General features: G+C 28.3%; 4 protein-coding genes across 6 annotated transcripts; 3 read left to right on the top strand and 1 right to left on the bottom strand.

Annotated features, from left to right (window-relative positions):
* Positions 1–256: 256 nt before the first annotated feature.
* On the top strand, positions 257–2650 carry Ak2 (Adenylate kinase 2). Its single transcript, XM_072004397.1, has 4 exons — positions 257–562; positions 652–888; positions 1045–1212; positions 1294–2650. Exons 1-4 carry the CDS (start codon positions 446–448, stop codon positions 1528–1530), a joined length of 759 nt encoding a protein of 252 aa, XP_071860498.1. The 5' UTR covers positions 257–445; the 3' UTR covers positions 1531–2650.
* Positions 2651–2802: 152 nt separating this feature from the next.
* Cul4 (cullin 4) lies at positions 2803–9281 on the top strand. Of its 3 annotated transcripts, none has more exons than XM_072004393.1 (11): positions 2803–3286; positions 4088–4451; positions 4533–4721; positions 4808–4954; positions 5024–5210; positions 5280–5472; positions 5553–5854; positions 5952–6182; positions 6289–6567; positions 6645–6797; positions 6873–9281. In XM_072004393.1, exons 1-11 carry the CDS (start codon positions 2983–2985, stop codon positions 6966–6968), a joined length of 2445 nt encoding a protein of 814 aa, XP_071860494.1. In that variant the 5' UTR covers positions 2803–2982; the 3' UTR covers positions 6969–9281. The 3 variants fall into 3 exon arrangements, with proteins under 3 accessions (XP_071860494.1, XP_071860496.1, XP_071860495.1); XM_072004395.1 differs by lacking the exon at positions 2803–3286 and adding an exon at positions 3310–3539; XM_072004394.1 differs by lacking the exon at positions 2803–3286 and adding an exon at positions 3310–3724.
* Positions 9282–9283: 2 nt separating this feature from the next.
* LOC139987769 (mitochondrial intermediate peptidase) lies at positions 9284–12883 on the bottom strand. The gene is made up of 11 exons (XM_072004396.1): positions 12760–12883; positions 12230–12473; positions 11872–12134; positions 11586–11772; positions 11433–11512; positions 11161–11349; positions 10926–11067; positions 10510–10848; positions 10202–10423; positions 9887–10117; positions 9284–9803 (listed from the first exon to the last, which is right to left on the bottom strand). The coding sequence occupies exons 2-11, from the start codon at positions 12365–12367 to the stop codon at positions 9510–9512; spliced, it is 2085 nt and encodes a 694-aa protein (XP_071860497.1). The 5' UTR covers positions 12368–12473; positions 12760–12883; the 3' UTR covers positions 9284–9509.
* Positions 12884–14113: 1230 nt separating this feature from the next.
* Girdin (protein girdin) lies at positions 14114–21478 on the top strand. The gene is made up of 22 exons (XM_072003568.1): positions 14114–14259; positions 14395–14483; positions 14574–14883; positions 14955–15068; positions 15145–15332; positions 15413–15494; positions 15573–15751; positions 15873–16126; positions 16213–16547; positions 16627–16908; positions 17266–17372; positions 17448–17639; positions 17719–17869; positions 17980–18162; positions 18230–18517; positions 18590–18790; positions 18869–19014; positions 19093–19185; positions 19301–19364; positions 19456–19564; positions 19644–19750; positions 19840–21478. The coding sequence occupies exons 1-22, from the start codon at positions 14209–14211 to the stop codon at positions 20074–20076; spliced, it is 3762 nt and encodes a 1253-aa protein (XP_071859669.1). The 5' UTR covers positions 14114–14208; the 3' UTR covers positions 20077–21478.
* The last annotated feature ends 1366 nt before the right edge of the window (positions 21479–22844 follow it).

Genomic DNA, 22844 nt, shown 5'->3' with positions numbered 1-22844 from the left:
GAAATGTATAAATATACATACTTTAAATATGGCTATATTTACAAAATATTATCTTATACTTTTTCAGATTTGTATTCTTCAGTAAATGTTGTGGGGATTATTAAGATTCTCTATTCGTTAATGAACACGATTAAAATTAATTTTAGAATATTTGAAATCGAAATTTAAATTTAAATTTGCGACCACAATCGATTTAATTTGATTAAAATCGATATTAATTTGAATTTAGAACGATAGATGAGGTAAGTGTTGTATGTATATACATAGTACAAAGGACGAATCATTGCGCTACATTCTTTTGGAAGAATCGGAGGAATTGATGGTGCATATTTGTTGGGCACATTGTGTATAACAGTGATTTGTATTCTTGATAGTAATCTTTATTATAATCGTTCTCGAAAATTTCTGGAAATTCTACTAAAAAAGTTAACGATAACAAAAAAAAATGGCTCCGCGTGCAGAAGCAGTACCAAAGGAAATTTCAGAAGTTTCAAAAGATGTACCGAGTAGAGGAATTAATGCAGTTTTATTAGGACCACCTGGTTGCGGTAAGGGTACACAGGTGAAATTAATTCTTTTTACGCAAATTTGGATGTAATATTTTTAAAACATTAATGCGAATTATTTAATCGAATACTGATTGTATTTTAGGCACCGCTATTGAAAGAACGATACTGTGTATGTCATCTATCTACAGGTGACATGCTTCGAGCAGAAATTAATTCTGGATCCGCTATTGGAACAGAAATTAAAAAAATAATGGATGATGGTAAATTAGTCAGTGATGATCTTGTAGTTAATATGATTGATAGTAATCTAGATAAACCTGAATGTAAACGTGGTTTTTTGTTGGATGGTTTTCCTAGAAGTGTACCACAAGCTGAAAAAGTAAGCTTGATATCTTCATACTGATATCTTAATGGACTGAAGTTAATAACAATTTGTTTTTGTTCAACTTGAGAAGATTATCAATAACCTTGAAATGACATTGAGGTAAGATTTTGATATTTTTTATTAAAATTCATTTCTTTTCTATTACAACAGCTTGATGAAATGTTAAAGAAGAGACAAACCAAATTAGATGCTGTGGTAGAGTTTGGAATTGATGATAATTTATTGATAAAAAGAATCACAGGTCGTTTAATACATCCTGCAAGTGGCAGATCGTACCATGAAGAATTTTCTCCTCCTAAAGAACATATGAAAGATGATGTAACTAATGATGATTATTTTTATTAAATTACAATTTACATATGAAATTAGAAAATATATTAAACAATATTTTGTTAATAGATTACTGGAGAACCATTAATTAAAAGATCCGATGATAATGCAGAAGCATTGAAGAAACGATTAGCAACATATCATACACAAACTCAACCTTTGATTGATTATTATACTTTACAAGGGGTTCATTATTATGTTAATGCAGCTCAATCTCCTAAAAATGTTTTTAAAGACATTGACCACATTTTCCTAAAAACAACTAAAGAAGAGAAAAAAAAAGGTTTCTTCAGTTGGCTCTTTTAAAATGTTGAATAAAGAAATATACCTCGTTTTTCTCTTGTAAACTAAGGGCAATATGTAGTTAATTGAAAAAAGCTTTAGTATCAAAATGACTTATAACTGAAGTTAGTAATCTAGGTATATGATTTCCCATTTAAAAACAATTTACACTACTTATAGTCAGTACAGTGTGTATTTTTTGAGCAACTAATATAGAGTACATTGAATGAAACATTAAACAAAAGAAGAAAAAATAAAAGTGCATACTGCATTGGTTAAATTGCAAATAATGTATATGTTTTAAAAAGAAATATTACAAGCTAATAAGTCAAATGCACACATTTTAATAATAGAACAAGTTTGATATAATACTTTGATATGTAAAACCATTTAAGTGCATAAGAGAATAACGTATGTATATATAATGGAAGACATGATTTATTTACTTAAATACTGTTATTGAATACATTTTCATTTTTTTTTTTTACTGTATTTCTTTGAGACATACATTTTATAAGACTTGTAACATTCTCTGCATAAAATATATCATTCCTCAGATATTTTATAATCAAAGATTATGTTTTGAAACTTTTTTTAGTAGAAGAGAGAAGATCTATCCAACAATTAAGATATTTAAATATAAGTGATGTAAATATAAATAACAAAATTTCTAAAGAAATTTACTTCAATGTGATTTCTTATGTAAGATTTTAATAAGAGCATAATTTTTGAACGTGAATGAAAAAAAACACTGCATTTTAAAATATTAAACAGTTTTAACGAAATGTTTCATTTATATATATAAATATATATATATTTATATATAATTATGCGTATAAATTATATACAAACAAATGTTTTTATATATTTTGAGTAGAGGCGTTTTATTTAAATAAAAAAATATATGAATAAAAAGTAACAAATTTTAAGATACATTATTAATGCACTGGAAACATAAAGATGCCTATGTATTCTTACAATTAGAGATGGATAACTTTCCAAGATGGCTATAAAATCAGATGCAATGTATATTTTGAAAGCCTATTTTCCATATAATTCAAAGTAACTCAAATATATATTAGTACACTATTCCCATTTTAAGAAATGAATGTATATCTGAATATAGAATAAAATTTCTAATATATGAAGTATTTGATGTGATTTCTTTCGAAAAAAATGTAAAATGTAACTTCATGCAATAAAATGTATATGAAAAAGTATAAAGGAAATTATAACGGTTAAAAATGCGCGGTAAGCGAATGGAGAGCGCCGCGTAAATGTATCGCGCATGTGCACAGATTGCCAATTGTTCGTGAGTTTCGTCAGAAGCAGGGTTTGGGACGGGATAAATAAGTTTTTCCGCTTGTCGAACAGAGGGATAAAGAGGTAGAACGGAGAGGGAGAATTCTTTCAGTTTCTCAGTGGAAAACTGTGTTTTCCGTGTGCTGAGGGCCGGTGGCCGAGTGATGCACGCATATGTCTAGGCTCGGGGGGACTCAGGTTCTAGCCACAGCACAGGTGAAGAGGACGGCCGCTGATCACGCAGCGGTGTTAAATTTTGGTGCTGCAAAACGCAGCAAGCTGTCCGCCGTTGCGGTCACGGAGATCAACGAGATTGAAAACATGACGGATACGGCTGCAACCACGACTGATACTCAAAAAAGGGCCAATTTCTCGGCTTTAACCGTTGGGAATCCAAACGGCGTCAACAAGATTTCACCAAGTTTGGCAAGCGCGAAACCTGGTACAGCTAGAAAGCTCGTCATCAAAAACTTCAAAAGTAAGCAAGACCATGGGACATCCTAACCTCAAAATCAGCTGCTACCATTCGTGAAGATTCGTGGTGTAATTTATGGTTGGCAATATGCCTTCGTGAATTGCGACATTATTTTTAATACGACATTAGTACTTTTGTGACACTCTTTCAGCCCACGTTACGTAGCCGAGACCAAATTAGTCATAAATGCGATTAATAAAACTAAACTGACATAACCTAACTTGACATCATGAAAAACCGAAATGGATAAACGTTTGTAAGGCGCGTTATTTGTTTTTTTATGTGTTTACTAGAAGTTTCAGATTACCAATGGTTGTGTAATTAATTAAAAATATCAGCTCATACATTTGGGCCTTTAATTTTATAGATTATTATAGATGACTAATTAAAAACAATTATGAACAGAATATTTGAGCAATGAGAGTAGTGAAATATCAGAATGTAATTATAGTCTTATTTTATTTCTCGGCTTTTTTATTTTTTCTTCCTTTAAAATAAATTATTTCTAAGGAAGATTAATGTGTGATAATTATAAAATATATATTAAATTAATAATTAAACATTTGTACTATATTAATTTCACTATATGTGTGATTAACTGGATATAAGATTTGTAACATATATGTTAATTTTATTACAGAATTTCATTAAATTTTATCAAAGAAAATTATATATATATGAATTATTGTATATTAGTAATGTATATATGTATATAAATTATTTATATACATTGTATATATAACAACATTTTTAAGAACAATATTTGTATATAAAGATACTTTACAAATTGTACATTTTATGTAGATAAACCAAAATTGCCTGAAAATTACCAAGAGCAAACATGGGAGAAGTTGCAAGAAGCTGTAATTGCAATCCAGACCAGCAAAAGTATTCGTTATTCATTAGAGGAGCTTTATCAGGCAGTTGAAAATATGTGTAATCATAAGATGGCATCTACATTATATACAAAGTTAACAAGGTTAACAGAAGCTCATGTACAAGCAAATATAGAACAGTTTTTAGCAGAATCAATGGACAGGCATATATTCTTAAAAAAAATGAATGAATGTTGGCAATCACATTGCAGACAAATGATTATGATTAGAAGTATTTTTCTATATTTGGATAGAACATATGTATTACAAAATCCAAGTATTTTATCTATTTGGTATGTTTACAAATTTTTTGAATATTAAAAATAATTAGAAACATTCTTTTTGCACATTACTTAATATTTCTGTTGTTTTAGGGATATGGGTTTACATTTGTTTAGAATTTATATTGTTCTGAATAACTTAGTTCAAACACGTACAGTGGAAGGGTTACTTATGCTTATTGAAAAAGAGCGTCAAGGTGATACAGTGGATAGAACACTTCTTAAGTCTTTATTAAGAATGCTATCAGATCTACAAATCTACCAAGATGCCTTTGAAACTAAGTATGAATTTCTGTTTAATATCAACACAAATTGAAATAATATGTATGCTATCTTTTTCATTATTCATTATATTTTGATTTTTATAGATTTTTGGTTGCTACTGAAAGACTATATGCTGCTGAAGGTCAACGACTGATGAATGAACACGATGTTCCTGAGTACTTAGCACACGTGGACAAACGGCTTCAAGAGGAAAACGAACGTTTGTTACATTACCTTGATGCATCTACAAAGTAAGTATTTACTTTTAATATATTGATATTTGATATCGTAACTATGATATCATTATTCATTTGTTATAGGTGGTCTTTGATACACACAGTGGAAAAGCAGTTATTATCTGAACATATTACCAGCATTTTACAAAAAGGATTAAGTGGTTTGCTTGATGAAAATAGAATTAATGATTTATCTTTGCTTTATAATTTATATAGTCGAGTGAAAAACGGCCTTGTAGAACTTTGTCTAAATTTTAATTCTTATATTAAGGTATTTTACGAATTTTTAAATGTTATTCTATGCAAACTGAATAGATACATTTTTTGTTTTTGTTCACAGAAAAAAGGTAAAACTATAGTTATAGATCCAGAAAAAGATAAAACTATGGTTCAGGAGCTCTTAGATTTCAAAGATAAAATGGACAATATAGTTAATACATGTTTTCATAAGAATGAAAAATTTGCAAATAGTTTAAAAGAAGCTTTTGAAGCCTTTATTAATCAACGTGCGAACAAACCTGCTGAATTAATAGGTATATAGCCTCCTTAATGAAATAATAGCATTTATTGTTTGTGTTATCTATCGTTAATTAATTTATTTCTGTACCTACAGCGAAATTTGTTGATTGCAAGTTAAGGGCGGGTAATAAAGAAGCGACAGAAGAAGAATTAGAAAGATTATTAGATAAAATCATGGTATTGTTCAGATTTATACATGGAAAAGATGTATTCGAGGCATTCTATAAAAAGGATTTGGCCAAACGTTTGTTAGTTGGTAAATCAGCTTCTGTTGATGCTGAAAAATCCATGTTATCTAAATTGAAACAAGAATGTGGTGGTGGCTTTACCAGTAAATTGGAAGGGATGTTTAAAGATATGGAACTTAGTAAAGATATTAATATTGCTTTTAAACAGGTAAGTATTATATTTATATTCAGTTATATACTATCAACTTAAAATGTATGTATTGCATATTTATTAATTAATTGTACAATTTTATACTGTGGATTAGTATGCAGGAAATTTGCAAAGCGAATTGTCTGCTAGTAATTTGGATTTAACTGTTTCAATACTTACAATGGGTTATTGGCCAACATATCCTGTAATGGAAGTAACATTACCGCCAGAAATGGTTCAGTATCAAGATGTATTTAATAAATTCTATTTGGGAAAACATAGTGGTAGAAAATTACAATGGCAACCTACCTTGGGGCATTGTGTATTAAAAGCTTGGTTTAATCAGGTATTGTTTATGTATTGTAATAAATGTTTGTTATATAGTTGTATTAAATAGTATATATTAAATAATATATATTCCATAAAAATATTTTGCTTAAATGTCAAAACAGGGTAATAAGGAACTCCAAGTTTCTTTGTTTCAAGCATTGGTGTTAATCTTATTTAATGATGCTGATAACTTGTCTTTGGAAGATATAAAAGCAGCAACAAATATAGAAGATGGTGAACTTAGGAGAACTCTACAATCCTTAGCTTGTGGCAAAGCCAGAGTGTTACAAAAAAATCCAAGAGGAAGAGACGTTGCAGATAATGATAGATTTGTTTTTAATGCAGACTTTACAAATAAATTATTCAGAATTAAAATAAATCAAATTCAAATGAAAGAAACGGTATAGAATAGTTCTTTAATTACTTTTTTCGTGTAATGTAAATTTCAACAATATATTACTTGTTTATCCTTCTTCAGAACGAGGAACAAAAAGCTACAGAGGAAAGAGTCTATCAAGATAGACAATATCAGATAGATGCAGCTATTGTTAGAATTATGAAAATGAGAAAAACACTTTCGCACAATCTGTTGATTAGTGAACTGTACAATCAGCTCAAGTTTCCTGTAAAGGTATGTCATTAACTTATAGAATGATATATTCTAAATATCTGTGTATGTTTAATTATGTGTGAAAATTGTTTTCAGCCTGCAGATTTGAAGAAAAGAATTGAATCTCTCATAGATAGGGATTACATGGAACGAGATAAAGATAATGCAAACGAGTACAATTACGTTGCATAACCTGAACCAAATGCCAAAGTCATTTTAGGCTGGGTGGTCACTGTGTTTCATAGCAAAAAACCAATTTGTTTTGGTGTTTGCCTATTGTGAATGTGACATATTAAATAAGGAAAGAATTGAAAACTTAAAACTGATTGAATGTTGGTACAATGTTGCATCATGTGGTCAGTTGATAAAAAAATTTAGAGTGGACTCTATTAATTTGGTTTTTATAGTGCGTAATGAATACTGGACAATTAAGATCCTCTTTCAATTAGTGCTTTACCATTGTTATTCTTCTTTTGTTTCTGGATTTCGCTAAAAAAGGACCATGTGCAAAATATCTTAAATGATACAGCATTTAAAAAATATATCAACCGTTTTATATGCAGAACAATTTTTAACAGCATACGGATTTAAGAAAAATAACATAATAAGAATATTCTAAGAATTAAAAATACGATGATCGAAAGTGAATAAAAATGCGTAATTTATAGAAAATGAAAGATATAACGTACTGTGGAATGTCGAACGTACTGGTCATTGAAATAATTTTAAACAAGTGGGAAATACATTATAAAATAAAGGTTCGTGTATTGAATAAAAAATACTTCATTATAGAATTTTAGAAATGTCGAAAAGAAAGACATAAAACACTACAGTATGTGCATATTGAAAAAATGAACGCCAAAATGTTTGAAGAAATCTTATTAAGGACATAATATTATGAATTTCTATAACAAATTTTTGTACATTACCTTATAATACAGAGTTTATAAATAAGGGAAAAATGCATAATTTGTACAAAAGATGTCCATTTTTGTCAAAACAATAGTAAAGCAATATGTATGTGTAAATTTATAATAAAAATTTGATAATAATATGAAATACTCTGCAAGCATAGTACATGCTTTATTTATAAAGTACATATTACTAAAATTGATATTTTTAAATACAATTTTCTGTACTAGTAGATAATTTTTCCTGTTTTAAATAGTATAAAAAGGAAGCAGTAAAAAGTGTTTCATGTTATTATAAAATAATAAATGCTCTGCCACTAACTTTACAATTTTCACCATAAAGTTATGATAACTATTTCAGCAAGAATACAATAATATGATAGTTAATTACTTTTTACATATCTTTTGAGTGAAGTGTAGCTTGATAAAAATACAAGTTTATAAAAATGTATGTATCTCCTATCTTTATATAAAAATTGAAAATTAATGTGATACAAATTATTTATGACTAGTTGCCAACTTGCTTTACACATACTATGATGTTCAAGTTAATTAAAAACATGCGATTTCTGAATTTTATTTAAAATTTACATATTTCAATACTCTGCTGTATTGTACTTTATAACTATGCTCTATGAAGAGTATCAAAAAACTTAAAAATATATGCTGTCCTCCTTATATGATTTTCAATATAAGCTTCATTGTTATGTAAATTAATTATTATTATTCTTTAGTAACTCTGTATTACAAGGTTATTTCACAAATGCTTGTTAAAGAAATAATTTATAATTCATGTAAATGCTGTGCAAAATAAAATTTCTAGGAAGATAAAATATAAATGAAATTACTGTAACTATACATATATTAAATCGAATACAGAATTTCTTACTGTCTCTTTTAGTGTAATCTGAAAACGAAGACAGATTATTGTAAAAAAAAAAAGGTCCAGTGCTTGTTTGTGAATACAAATATCTAATTATATTCCATGAATTATATAAGAAAACACTTCCAGAAAAAAAGTAAACAGAATTTCGTAATGTAGAGATCGATTGAAGAAGAAATATTATTAATACTATCAATAAGATTTGAATCATCCAGTGGCTTGTTCAGTCGTTTTACGTCGATGTAATTACGAAATAGCTTATTAATGGAATTTTGTATAAACATGAAAAAGAATGTTAATGAATCTTTAGCTAATTTTAATGGAAGTCCCGATGGAGAGTTTTAATATAAATTAAAATCATCTCAAACGCAGTACATGGTAAACTCATACCAGAAGTCATTTTAAGAAACAGAGAAAAAAAATTATTATTGTTATATTAGAATTTTCTTATTTTATTCAATATTTTTTAACAATATCCTAAAAAGCTTTTTTTATCATTTAAAGCAAAATTGTCAACGATTGTTTTGAAACTGAACATTATTAAACAATAAATTGTATAAATATTAAATTCTTATAAACTACCTTATACTGCGTTTCTTCTGTATTACGTTGAAAAACTTATTTTTGTGTAATCGTACGTAGATTTATCAAGATTGTAAATAGGGTAAGATTCCATACTTGTAATAAAATAAAAGAAAAAAGCTCAAATTATGTTTTTTGCATGATACATTGATTATTTACATTTTATTTACAAGATAACATATCATATTATAAAATTATTTATGTTTTTAGAATTATGTTCGAAATATTTATTTTAAGTGTATCATACTTCATAAGCATTTTATTACAAAATCTTATTTTACTTTTATAAAAATAGTTTATAAATATTTTATATTTTTGAAAAGATACCTTTCTAAATGTTATTTTCGAACGGCCTTCTTATCCTCTTAATTTTTCTACATGCTCCATTTTTATATCGATTTCGAAAAGCAATGATTTTGCGAAGTTACTAGCACTAGCTTCCTTATTCAAGAAGTCAGATACTAATTTAGAAGGCGGCTTTCCACCTCCATGTACTAAGCATTCCTTTCGATATCGATCGCCTGCCGTTCGATTGAAGGGATCTGCTTGAAAGTATGTTTGCCATATCCAAGAAGCAATTGCTCGAGATACTAAATAGGAATAATATTTCGCACCATATCCAACTAGATGAGAAAATCTTAATTGCCATGCCTGCAAATAAAATCTTCAATTTATAGCATAAATAAATGAAGATCCTTTTATTATAGAAATTAAAAATGGCAAAAGATACGTACTGTATTCTCGACATAAGGAAGTTCATAGTATTTTCCCTGTATTTCTTTTAAAATTTCGGTTGATGGCTTTTCTAATTGGGCACTGTGATAAACTTGATCTAACATGCTATAATATATTTGATTTTGTAATTCAGAAGCACAAAATATGTTCTTTGAGGCATATAATTTATTTAATAATGTTATTGGTATTTGTTCCAAAGTTTGGAAGTGTCTAGCAAACGTGGATACAACCTAATAGATATCATAATATATATCATATGATTAAAAGAATAAAAATCATTTAATAATTATTTAAGTTGCAAGAATATAACTTACTCTTGGATCACTTGCAAAATATTCCATTAAAACACTTGGAACCTCTGCAAAATCTGTGCTGCATCTGGTACCAGTTACATGTTGATATTTTGTTCTACCTAGCATAGAATGTAATGCATGACCCATCTCATGGAATAAATTTTCTACAGAGGCAGGAGTAAGTAAACATGGTTTTGACCATGTTGGAACTGGCAATGATAACATTAATACTACTATCGGATTCTGAAATCAAATGTTTGAATAGTGATTAAAATTTTGTTAAATTAATATTTTATACTTTATATATTTCTTATTCGTTTAAGTTATACTTGATAAGATCCATCTGTTAGTTGCCTTCCACCTCTAATAGTAAAGTGACAGTCTTGATTAGGTTTCCCTTCTCTTTCAAAGAAATCACAGTATATATAACCCAAAACCTCTCCATTTTCATCTATTACAGCAATTTTATGTACATTGCTTGCCCAAACTTCACCAGATAAAACTGGTACATACTCCAATCGAATGCCATACAATGCTTGTATTAATATGTTAATGCCATCCATGCAAGCACCAAGTGAAAAATATGGAGCAAATTCAGTAATGGACATATTCAGCCAAGTCCTTTTTGCTTTTGTTGTGAAATATGCTGTATCCCACGGCATTATTTTCTACATATGAAAAATAAAAATGTATAAAAACAGAAGATAGTGTAATTTATTTTCATAATTTAATAAATTTGGTAAACCTGTTTTACAGGCGATTCAGCGTCTTTCATCTTTTGCATCTCATTAAAATCTTGCATTGCTCTATGTTTTAGATTATTATTTAAAATATTAAGGAATTCATATATTACTTCGGGTCTTTCTACAGTACTTCCTTTAACAGCTCTATAAATTATTCACTTTTAATACATAACAAATATAGCTAATGTTAGCTAGTTTTAATTAATTTCATTTGTATCAACAAATGTTTGAAACTACCGATGAGCATAGGATGAGAAACCACATAGTTTAGCCAAAATGTGTCTGGAGTTCAAAAGTTCTTGTAGAAGATATTCTTGTTCTTCATCAGGATATAGAAATATACGATATGCAGTTTCTCTAACAAGATTATTAGGAGAATCTACATAAAGTCCTTGAACATGTATTTTATTATCTTTCTGTGTGAAACTGTGAAACATTTTAAAAATCTTCAAATTTCATATGAAAGAAATACGTTGTTATTTTCAAAATTATTTAATTGCAATACTTACTATTGCCTTACATTAAGTGGAACAAAATTAGCATCTACTGCTCTTGGATTACTAGTACCTGCCATAAACTTCTGGCCTACCTATGTTCAAAAAATACAATCATATAAAAAGTTGACAAACATAATGTATACAATGTAATATTATAATATATACTTGTAACGTATAATAATTCAACTGTACAACTTTTTCTCTTATAGACTCTGGTAAATGAATAGCACATAATTCAAAATCAGACAAGAATAATGTTGCAACATGTTTATCCACCAGAGATGTTTCTTGAGTATCTCCATTGTACACAACATGTTTTAATGCATTATACAATTCACGATGAGTATTTAACCTGAAAAATTTTTAAGTAATTTTCATATTATTTAAAGATAGTATTTAAAAATAATATAAATATTGATTGATTATATAATTTTTACAAAAAGGTAATTACTTCTCTACAATACCACTAACAAATAGAGAAGTATTCTCTGCAGCTGTAACAAACTGCTTTTCTGGATGTGCAACTCTAATGAACTCTGCTAAATCTGCAACTTTACATAACGTATCAGACATATCATCAAAAATTTCTACCATTTTTCGTTTTCTATTTTGACTTATAGATTCTGCTATAAGTGCATCTGTTTGAGATATTGCTTGGTCTTTTAAAATATTAAACCCTTCTGGTGTCTTTAACTCAGGTATTCCAAATAGTCCCTATATATATACAATAGCAATACAGAAGAACTTTAAAACTTTTAATATATTGTTTAAAATAGTTATAGATATCATAAAAAATAAAAATTACTCACAGTTTCCTTTTTTAAGAAATCAAAACCATATTTTTCTTTACTAATGGAATTGAATGCTGTTGCTAGAGATGACCATGTATTCACATTTCTGTGTCTTTTATAATTTCTTGAAAATTGTTTTTTTAATACTTGAATCATCTTTCATAATCTACTAAATATCTTATACTGGTAGAAATTATAATGTTCATACAAAAATAATGAAAGTTGAAACCTTCAAACAATATTCAAATAATCAGTTCGCATGCTGTAATGATAAAACGTGGAATTAGGATGTTTATCCAAAAAATAAAAAGCAGTATTCTAATGTAAAGAAAAATATAAAAAAATAAAAAGAATTATTTAAAAATCGTTATAACTTTGTTTCACGAATATACATATATGCTTTAGTTATTATATGTTACATATATGTAATTAGTTTAATAGTTTTACTTGTTTTTATTTATATGTATTGATAAAATGACGGAGATATTTTCAAAATTTAGAATAGGATAAGGTTGCAATTAAATTTCTATTAAAGAACAATAACATACATGCAAGAGGTTATACGTACAATAATTTTATTACATTTAAGACTACAATCAGAGCCAAAGCCCACGGCTACGTTATTTATATCATACCGAATTATAGTTATCCAAGTCAGTTTGAAAGTCCGAATACGCTCCAGTAACCAGTGTAACTTTTCGTTCGTCAACGAATCAAATGTGTTAAAATCAATGGTTTTACATTATACTGCACGCACATTGGTCGTCCAATGTCATCCGTATTCATCCGTATACGTTATTCAAATCAATTTCATTCTTTTGCCCGATTATTTATTAAAGTTTTCTTTAGATCCACTCACATGGAATATAAAAAAAATGTTTCCGTATTCAATCTAAAATATTCTCGGAATCAATTCGGTTGATTCAACAGATCTTGAAATAAATTATGATATACTCTTCTTTTAAAATAAAGATTTCATTTTTCCCGCTCTAATCTATCACTTGTTAATAGGACTTTTAACGAAGAATTGTCCAAGAAATAGTAAGAGTCTACGAATCTATGTCCATTTTATATTCATAGTATGTATCATAGAACTGATCGTCCAAATACAAATCCATTTTGTTCGTTCATGTACAGCTGTAAGTATGTGTAGGAACGAGGAACTAGTCATTCGAATACGCATAAGTATAACCGTAACCTAATATCAGTTAATACATAAATCGTTTTAATTTAGTGTTTGTAAAAATACGATGTTTCATACGGTTCAACAAATATCGATAATATATTAAATAACTCTGTTGTAAAATTGAAACGATATATTTTATATCGAATGTGCATATAGATATTGTGTGGTTATATTCCCTTTTAAGTTGCATCTCTAGTAAAATATACATAAAGTGTGACTACTGAATAAACATCAAGGAATAGTTGAAATCTTGTATGGTGAAGTTATTGAAACATTAAATTAATTAGCGTCGTTTGAAATTAATTATGAGGCTAATAATTGGTTATTTGAAATAACAAAATCCTTCAATTATATTAATGTATATACACAGATGCACAATTAATTATATGTCGATAATTTACTTTTTACCTAAATTGCAAATTTAACTACGCAAAAAATATTTAGGTTTATAAAACTATGAAATTTGTCTATATATATTAGTATATTCTGTCATATATAATGTACAATTCTTCTAAAGAAATTAATATTATATAATTTGTTACACTTCACCAAGTTTAAAATTTAGGGAGACGTAAAATTAAAAAGTATTATACACAGATATTTCATCTATGAAAGAATTCAATGCATTCTTGAGTACATATTCTGTATTAAAAAATTTAATATTTTTTTCTACCTCATATTCAACTATTTTGCAAACTAACATTACAGAATTATAAAATATTTATTCTATTATTTGTATTTTTTTATATGAAGAAATGGTAGTGTTATTTATTAAGTACTGTCTTAACAGTTAATGTGAAAGTGTGTAAGAATGGCATCTTCCGAAATTGATGATCTATTGTCTGGACCTTTAGTAACATGGGCAAGTTTTTTATTTTCTAGAATTTTATGATTTATTTTCTATGATTCATGATATTAGCTTTAAAAGATTCTTGATTATTATTATTAGTCCTATTAATGAGAATTAGTTAATGAAATATACTTTTTCATATAACAGTTCGTCAGTTGCTTAGACGATCCTAACTTATTAATCAGTTACGATGATTTGGTGGATGGTGTATTATTACATAATGTATTTTTGCAAATGTGAGTATTTCTATGTATTTAAATTTGTATTGACTTTTTCTCTTACAAAATATCTATATTTAATATTCTTACATGTTTTATATCTCATAGAGATCCAGAACCACTGTATGATGAAGTAATACCTGCAAAAGGAAGTCCAGTAATTCGCATAAAAAACTTAAAAGTCGTAATAGATAATATGAGACAATTTTATGAAGAAGAATTAAGTCATATAATCCTGAGGTCTCCAGATACAATAAGTTTAGGCAAGGAGCCGCAATCATGTATTCCTGAAATGAAATTGTTATTATTATTACTCCTTGGTTGTGCTGTACAGTGTCCTAACAAAGAAAAATTTATCACTAATATAAAAAAATTAAATGTTGATACTCAACTTGCAATAGTAGAATGTATTAAACAGGTATGTTTTCTAGATTTTTATATCATTGTCTATACTAAGTGAGATAATAAAATTTAACAATACTTTACTAGGTCACAGATCATCAAAACATAGTTATTAATCAAGATTCAATGGAGAATATAAATATGGGATATTTATTTGCACAAATGAAAAGAATGTCTCACGAACTAGATTTATATCGTCAGGTAATTTTATTTTATCAGTATTATCTTTTAACAAAATGTTTTATTAAGAATATATAAAATATTATTGATGTAACAGAAATGGAGGGATATTATTATAAACGAATGTATTAAAAAAAATGATTCATCAATCAACGCAGAAGCTGAAGAAATAAACAAAGTGCAACAATCTAACCCTGTTGTTAAATCAGAACGTGAAGATAATCATCACTATGCAGTTGAATTGGCCGACTGGAAATCGAGAGTTAGAAAACATCGACAAGAATTGTATATATTATCTCTTTTATGTATATATATTTTTAGTTATTTTTATGCTTAATCTATCTTTTTTTATGATATATTTGCAGAGAAGAAAAAACGGAAGCATTGTTGGAATGTAAAGAAGAACTCGAGTACAATAAGATGTTAGTAACCAAATTAAAACGAGAGGTAAAGCATCATATTTTCCATACATATTAATTTTTTTAGTAAATATTAATAATATATAAATTTTTGTTCTTGTTTCAGAATCAAGAATTAATGCATGAAGCACGCACAGCAAAGTCTTATAGAGACGAATTAGATGCGGTAATTGAAAGAGCAGATCGTGCCGATCGATTGGAATTGGAAGTAGTAAGATACAGAGAGAAACTTACAGATATAGAATTTTATAAAACACGCATAGAGGAGCTACGTGAAGATAATAGGTATTTTAGATATATTTCGTTTAGTATATATAAGTATATAGTATATATTGTACATATATTTCGAATATAATTTCATTATATTTTCTTTATATAAAATATCACCCTATCTCATTTATTTTAGAGTTTTAATGGAGAATAGGGAAATGCTAGAGGATCAGTTAAATTCATCGAGAAGGAGAGCAGATAAAGTACTGGAACTCGAGTCTGAAATCCTTAAATATAAACAATTACTGAATGACATGGCATTGGAACGTGCGGCTGATAAAGAAAAATATCAAGAATTAGTTGAAGAAAACACTCAATTACATAAATTAGCGAAAGCTGCTGCAAATGAAGCTGCCTTAGATAGTTCTATAAGTGATTCTGAAGAACCAGGTAATAAGGAAAATTATTTTTAATATACATCAACACCTTATTTATCGATCATATATAAATATAATGTAAATTTGTATATTATTTAGCACATGCTGATAATAGATTGTCTGAACAATTGACAAATAATGCACAAACACGGGCTTTAAAACTTGAATTAGAAAATCGTCGATTGGTTACTTTAATAGACTCCTTAAAAGAAAGTTCCTTTCATGAAAATTCATCTCGTGTGTTGGAATTAGAAAAAGAAAAGAAAAAGTTGCAATTGAAGATTGAATCGTTAAATGATAATATTGAAAGATTAACACAACAAAATTCGGATTTAGAATTGGTTTGGAAACAAGCACTCGAAGAAAACAAAAAATTACAAAACTCATTACAAAACCAAAGGACGTCATCCGAGAAACAGCAACAGGAGTTCCAAGTATATCATAAAAATTCTATGTATGGTATCTCGATATTTTAATATTTAACGTTTTCTTTTTTTGTTTATCAATTTTTAGACTCAACATACAAAAATGATAGAACTGGAAAAAAATTGTGATACAGCAGTGAAAGAAAAACAACGAGTTCAATCTTTATTGGAAAGTGTACAAAGACGAGCAGATGATTTAGAACGTAGTTTAGAGCTTGCCAATCAAAAAGTTGAAGAATTAAAAATTATAGAAAATAACGTAAAAGAAATTAATTCCAAGTGTCTTGATCTTGAATCAAAACTTGTGGCAGTAGAACGAGAGAAAGATATAGCACAGCGCGATGTGCATCGATATCGAGAAACAATAGAAGTATGCATTTTATAAGATATTTTTACTATAGTGATTAATTGTTCTGTGATTTTCTATTCTTAATCTATAGTTTTTTTTAAACTACTACTTTAAATTAAAGTTATGCAGGTATAAGCTCAGTTGTCCCCGTTGTCACCGTTTTGTTTTAAAAATTGTCAACGTCATTTGCCTGCGGGAGCAACAAGTGCCTTTGTCCACGAGAGTCAATTTGAGCGGCTCTAGCTTTGATTATATCATTCTATAATATTTCAATTTATATTCTAAATTACATTAATTTCTAATTTTTCTGTTAGTTATTCTATAATTTTAATTTTTTAAAGTATTGAATTAAATTTTACCTAATGAAATAAATTTCAGGAAAAGGATGTTGCATTAGATAAAGCAACAAATAGTATTGAAGTTCTAGAAAGGAAAGTAATGCAACTTGAACAGGAACTTCATGATTCTGTTACACAAATTTCAAGGTATAAAGTATTTCACATGAAATATATATGCTTATTTAATATAGGAATATCTTTTGCAAAATTATTTATTTTTAGATTACAAGAAATTGAAAGATCCAGTAAGGAACTTGATTCACGAGCAGCTATTGATAGGGAAACGTTAGAAATTCTGCAATCGAATTTAGTAGCTGAAAAGTTGAATACTCAACAATTATATACAGTTCTAGAAAAACTTGGACTCAATGATAACATGTTGTTGTCATTGCCATTGGATAATATTGTTAAAAAGTAATGAAATTTCAAATTCTTGAACAAAGATTAATATGAAAGAAGCTTCTAAATGTCAATTATTAATTAATAATTACAGAATCGCGCAAATTCCGGAAGTCGTCGATTATATAAGAAAATCAAATAATTCCTGCTGTTGTGAAAAGTCAGTACCTGAATCTACAAATTCCGAGAGTAATGCAACTAATAACATTCATAATACACTAGAAGCAACAGTAGAAGCACTCAAGGTATATTGAAACCGTACAGATAAAGTATAGCTAATTAAAGTAAAAAGATATTTTTCGTAATTTTATGAAACATAATGATATACAATATAATTTTTTACTTTTACTTCTAGAAAGAACAGGAACATTTAAATATGAAATTGGCTGCTGCACAAGTAGCATCAGAAAATCTCCTATCTGAAAATGCGAAACTTCAAGTACAGATAACAACATTACAGTCTCAAAATAATTCTTTAGCAGCACAACATACAGCCTTGCAACTTGCAAATTCACAACTTGTTGCTGAAAAAGAAGAAGTAAGTATTTGAAATTATTTTTTTAAAATATGTTTTTGAATATTGAGAATTACATTTTTTATTCTAGTTGTTGAAAGAACGCAGTGCTCATCAACAAATACACACCCAACTGGTTCATGATCAAGTCACTTTACAATCTTTGCACGAACAACTAAATAACGAATATGAAAATCTTTTCCACGAACACGATGCTCTCAAGTCAAATTTACGAGACGTAAAAAATGAAATTAGAATGTTACGCGAATCTTATGAAGGATTGAAAGGAAAAAATAAGACATTACAAACTGAAAAGGAATCATTGGTGAATGATGCAAAGAGTTTGAATAACTTGAGAGGAGAACATTCAAAGCTGAAGGTAGTAAACAAATGTTAAATGCAAGTACTATTATTGTATTGAATTACGAATTTACTTTTTTAATTATTTTAGGATGATTTTAGAAATTTGTATACTGCTACAGAAAAATTGAAAATGGAGTATAGAAATTTACAAGAGGATTATAGAAAAAACAAAATTGAAACGAACCGACTAAGCCTTAAGTTAACAGAAATGCAAGGCGAGCTTAGTAGTAGAGATGAAAGATGTTCTAATTTAGAACTTCAAATTAATAAATTAAATCAACGATGTGAGGTACTAACAAATGTTTGTTAGGTTATTTAATAATGCATTTAATGTATATTTATTGCTATCTTACACATTTCCTTTTAGGTGTTATTGCATATGAATTCCGGCTTAGATAATGATAGACGATCGTTGATGGATCATATTACTTTGTTGTTTAGCCAATATCATGAACTTCTGACTCATTCTCTTGAAGATAAAGAACATTATCACATGGAAGAAAAAATATATACGTTAGTACTTTAAAATGACAATATTTAAATAATATTCCTATGTTAGCTAATATGTTAATGTGATAATTTTTATTACAGAGACAAAGTGAATCATTTATATAGACAAAAAGAAAAATTGGAAGACAAAATAATGGAACATTATAGAAAGTTAGATAGTTGTACTCCAAAAAAGTAAGTCTATTTACTTTTATATGCAATTTTATTTATTATGAAAAATTTAAAATATATATTTATAATTGTATACTTTCTTAATTTGTAATATACCTTATTTACATATGTATTGAAGAAAAGGATTTGGAGCTAATTTCGTTCGAAGAGTTCGAAAAGTTGGATCTGAGTTTCTCAATAAGGTAAGCAAATTAATACAAAAGCATCTAATACAAAAACAAATGAATGTTATGAATGTTATTAAATTTTATATTTAAATTCTGCATAAATTAGAATCGACGATCTTGGGCGGACGATTCGAAACACTCAGAAGGAAAACCTTATGAATCAGAATCTGGTGGAAATGACTCTGACGCTAGCACAGAAGATCACCGTTTAGCAGGTAAATATGATCTTATTGGAAACGTATAAATTAAAAATAAAAGAATATTAATAAATCAATTCTATGAAATCAATTAAAGAATCAACTAGAGCTCTTGGATCAGATACATTATCTCTTGGTCATCCAGGGACTAGAAGAACAGTGTATTACACTGATGATTCTCCACCACCATCAACTACCGTACCAGTATAAATATATTAATTTACAGTTCTATGATCTTTTTATCTTTTAATTCTAGTGAAACATTTTTTCGATATCTGAAATAAATATTACAGGAACAGGGGGATGATAGACGGTCTATATTATTGGAACAAACTTCGCGACCGGAGGTGCAAGTAGAACCACGACCGGTTTTGATATACAATAAAGTATCAGCAGTTATAAACGAATCAAACAATCTTAACAATAGTGGAATGAAGGATGTAGGGCAAGAAGAAACAATTATAGAAACTCCTGTAGACAAAGATTCAAAAGTGGGTAATCAGGTGTGGTACGAATATGGTTGTGTATGATCTTATGCTGCTTCCATCTATTTGTGTACTTGTCGCGAAAAAAAATCGTATTTTGTACTTTATCAACTTTTTTACTTTTTAATTCAATGAATGTTTTGCATAAATCCGTATAAACGGTCGAATGTTTTAAAAGACTTGCATATAGTACTAATTTTAATTAAGTGTTCGCGAGTTCCTAGAAAGTTTTGTATGAGGGTAATATAAGTTATCAATTTATTTCGAAATTGATTTATTCAATTTATTTTAAATATTTGGTAATTTTAATACTTTTTTTTATTAGCATAATCTTATGCATTTATATTGACGTGCGTTTATAAAGGGTTGATGAATAACCAATAATGTGCTATATATGTGTATATCAATCTATAAGTAATAATGCGAGAGTATTCTCTTTTGAAAACAGTGTAACAACTATATATAGTATTAAAGTGACCTAAATATTCGATAAATGTTATCAATGTTCAATTAGTTTTTAACCATCAGTCATTAATTAATTGCATTAATTGTACTGCCTTTCGCATTTATAAAATACGTAAAATAGTAGAATTATAAATGTAAGAAAAAGATTGCATTGTTTTAATCATACTTAATTACTTTTTTCTTCACAGTATTGTACATTCTATATATTTCTTTTAATAAGAAAGAAAACTTTCATCTTCAGAGGTATTTTTTGGATTGGATACAGTTTTATATTGCAAATATAAACTTAAAATGCATAAAACTTTACAAAATCAGTAAACAAACTAAAAATTTCTCATTGTCACAGTATATATATTTAATCAATATATTTTATAACGATGAAGAAGAGAATTTTTTATGTTTTTTATTCTCTAGGTTTTTAATATTGAAGAAATTAATGGGTTAAATGAATGATGCACCTTGATAGAGTCTCACGGTTGAAAGTCTCACGAGTTTCATCGTCGAGAGAACGCGTAACTCAATATTTTTTGTTATTTTCTTCCGAGTTGGGAACAAGAGGTTCCGACTAAAAAAAGTTGACCACCGTCTGTTCAAACCCTTCCTGAATTATTTCTCAGGCTTCAGAAATTTGCATATGACGCGTATCCAAGGAACTATGTCGGTGATCGATAAATAAGATATTAATATTTTTTTTTCAGCTCGTATTGTTAAGAAAAATAGAGCATTAAATATAGAGGAGCATATATATACTGCATAGTAGAATTTATAAGTTGAATTTAGAAGGATAAGATATTTACTACATATTTCTTCATTTTATATAACTATTTAACTATTATTAATTATAACTAATTACTTTAACCACTATTTAATAAAAATTTTCCTATTTCATTATTAAAAATATTCAAGTTTTTATATTACTAATGCGATCATTTAATGTGTAATTGGCGCATAATTTAATAAACAAATCTTTATTAGATAAGAATCCAGACGAACAATATAATCTATCTGCAAGATAAACTTCAACAGATCCCTCAACCCCGTCTTTCCTAACGTACCCTTCGACGAGCTTGTCGACGACGAGGGGCGAAGCAAAAAATTTCGCTCGCAGCAGCGGTTGACTGGCAAAACCTCCCTCTCCAGCCTGGTTTTTCCATTTACGAGAATAAAAATCTTTCCCTCTATTTCCACTGGCGCGGTAAAGGTAGGCCAATGGAGTGGGAATAGTATGGCGGGGGGAACAGGGAGGGCGGTGATAATAGTAGTGGGTGGACGGGTGTAAAAATAAGGCTGGCAGAAGCAAGAGTAGCAGACTAGACTAGGAAAAGAACTATGATGCCAAGCAAAAAATGAAGAATCATCCACCGCCATCGTGAGAAATGGTAATGGTAAGAAAATAAATTGTATACGTAATTGATATATTTTGATGTTTTTTCTACTTCTTCATTTTTTTCCTATTTTTAGTAGTGATAAAGTAGAGCACTTTTAGTTATCTAGGAAAATGATATTAAGATCTGATATTAATAAGAAAATTAATAAGAAAATTTATTGTAATTAATTGTATCCTTTATCGCTTATTTTTATTTATTAATATCATTTCTTGTGTATATTGTTATATTATTTAACTAATTACAAAATATTAACTTTATTCTATTATATTCTTAATTCGCATTACTAATTAAGCAAAACGAAAAAGTAATAAAAAGTATGAATCCATTAATTTTTACCTCTACGCGGAACCACTATTCCTTCAGAATTTTCCCCTTTTTTCTCGTCAAATAAATTAGCAAAAATTTAGTCGAATTTTATGGATAATTCGAGGGATTGTAAGAGATAACTTGCAAAAATGTTGACTGTGTGCGGACCAATGGTGTAGTAAAGAGGTCGTACGTTCCTTCTAGGGGCTGCATAGGTCGAGGGGCGGTAAGATAGCTTTTTACAACGCATCTTCTTTCTGTCTCTTTTACCACCACTCGTTTACCAGGACAGTGAAGATAGTAGGGATGGTAGGGAGACATTTTTTGCATCAGCATCATAGTCTAAGGAGGGGCATATATGTTCTACATATACAGATAGCATGTAGTTACCTATGTAGAGAAAATGATAAAACTAGCTGATGGGGTGGGTGAAGGATGTTACGACATTCCATCGTTGGATGATTTTTTAAACTAACACGAATATTATTCATTCAACGTCCTGGGAATTTAAGAAAAATCTATGAAAATTCGTGTAAGTAGTAGGTTAATTAGATTGTAATAGTAAATATTGAAATAAAAACTGAGTTAATGGACAATAATTTCATGTTTTATTAACGTTTTTGTTGAACAAAATGAGTTCTTTCAACAAATTTT

This window comes from Bombus fervidus, chromosome 5 (genome assembly GCF_041682495.2).
Source record: "Bombus fervidus isolate BK054 chromosome 5, iyBomFerv1, whole genome shotgun sequence".
Classification (NCBI taxonomy): domain Eukaryota; kingdom Metazoa; phylum Arthropoda; class Insecta; order Hymenoptera; family Apidae; genus Bombus; species Bombus fervidus.
This window is presented reverse-complemented; position numbering and strand designations above follow the sequence as displayed.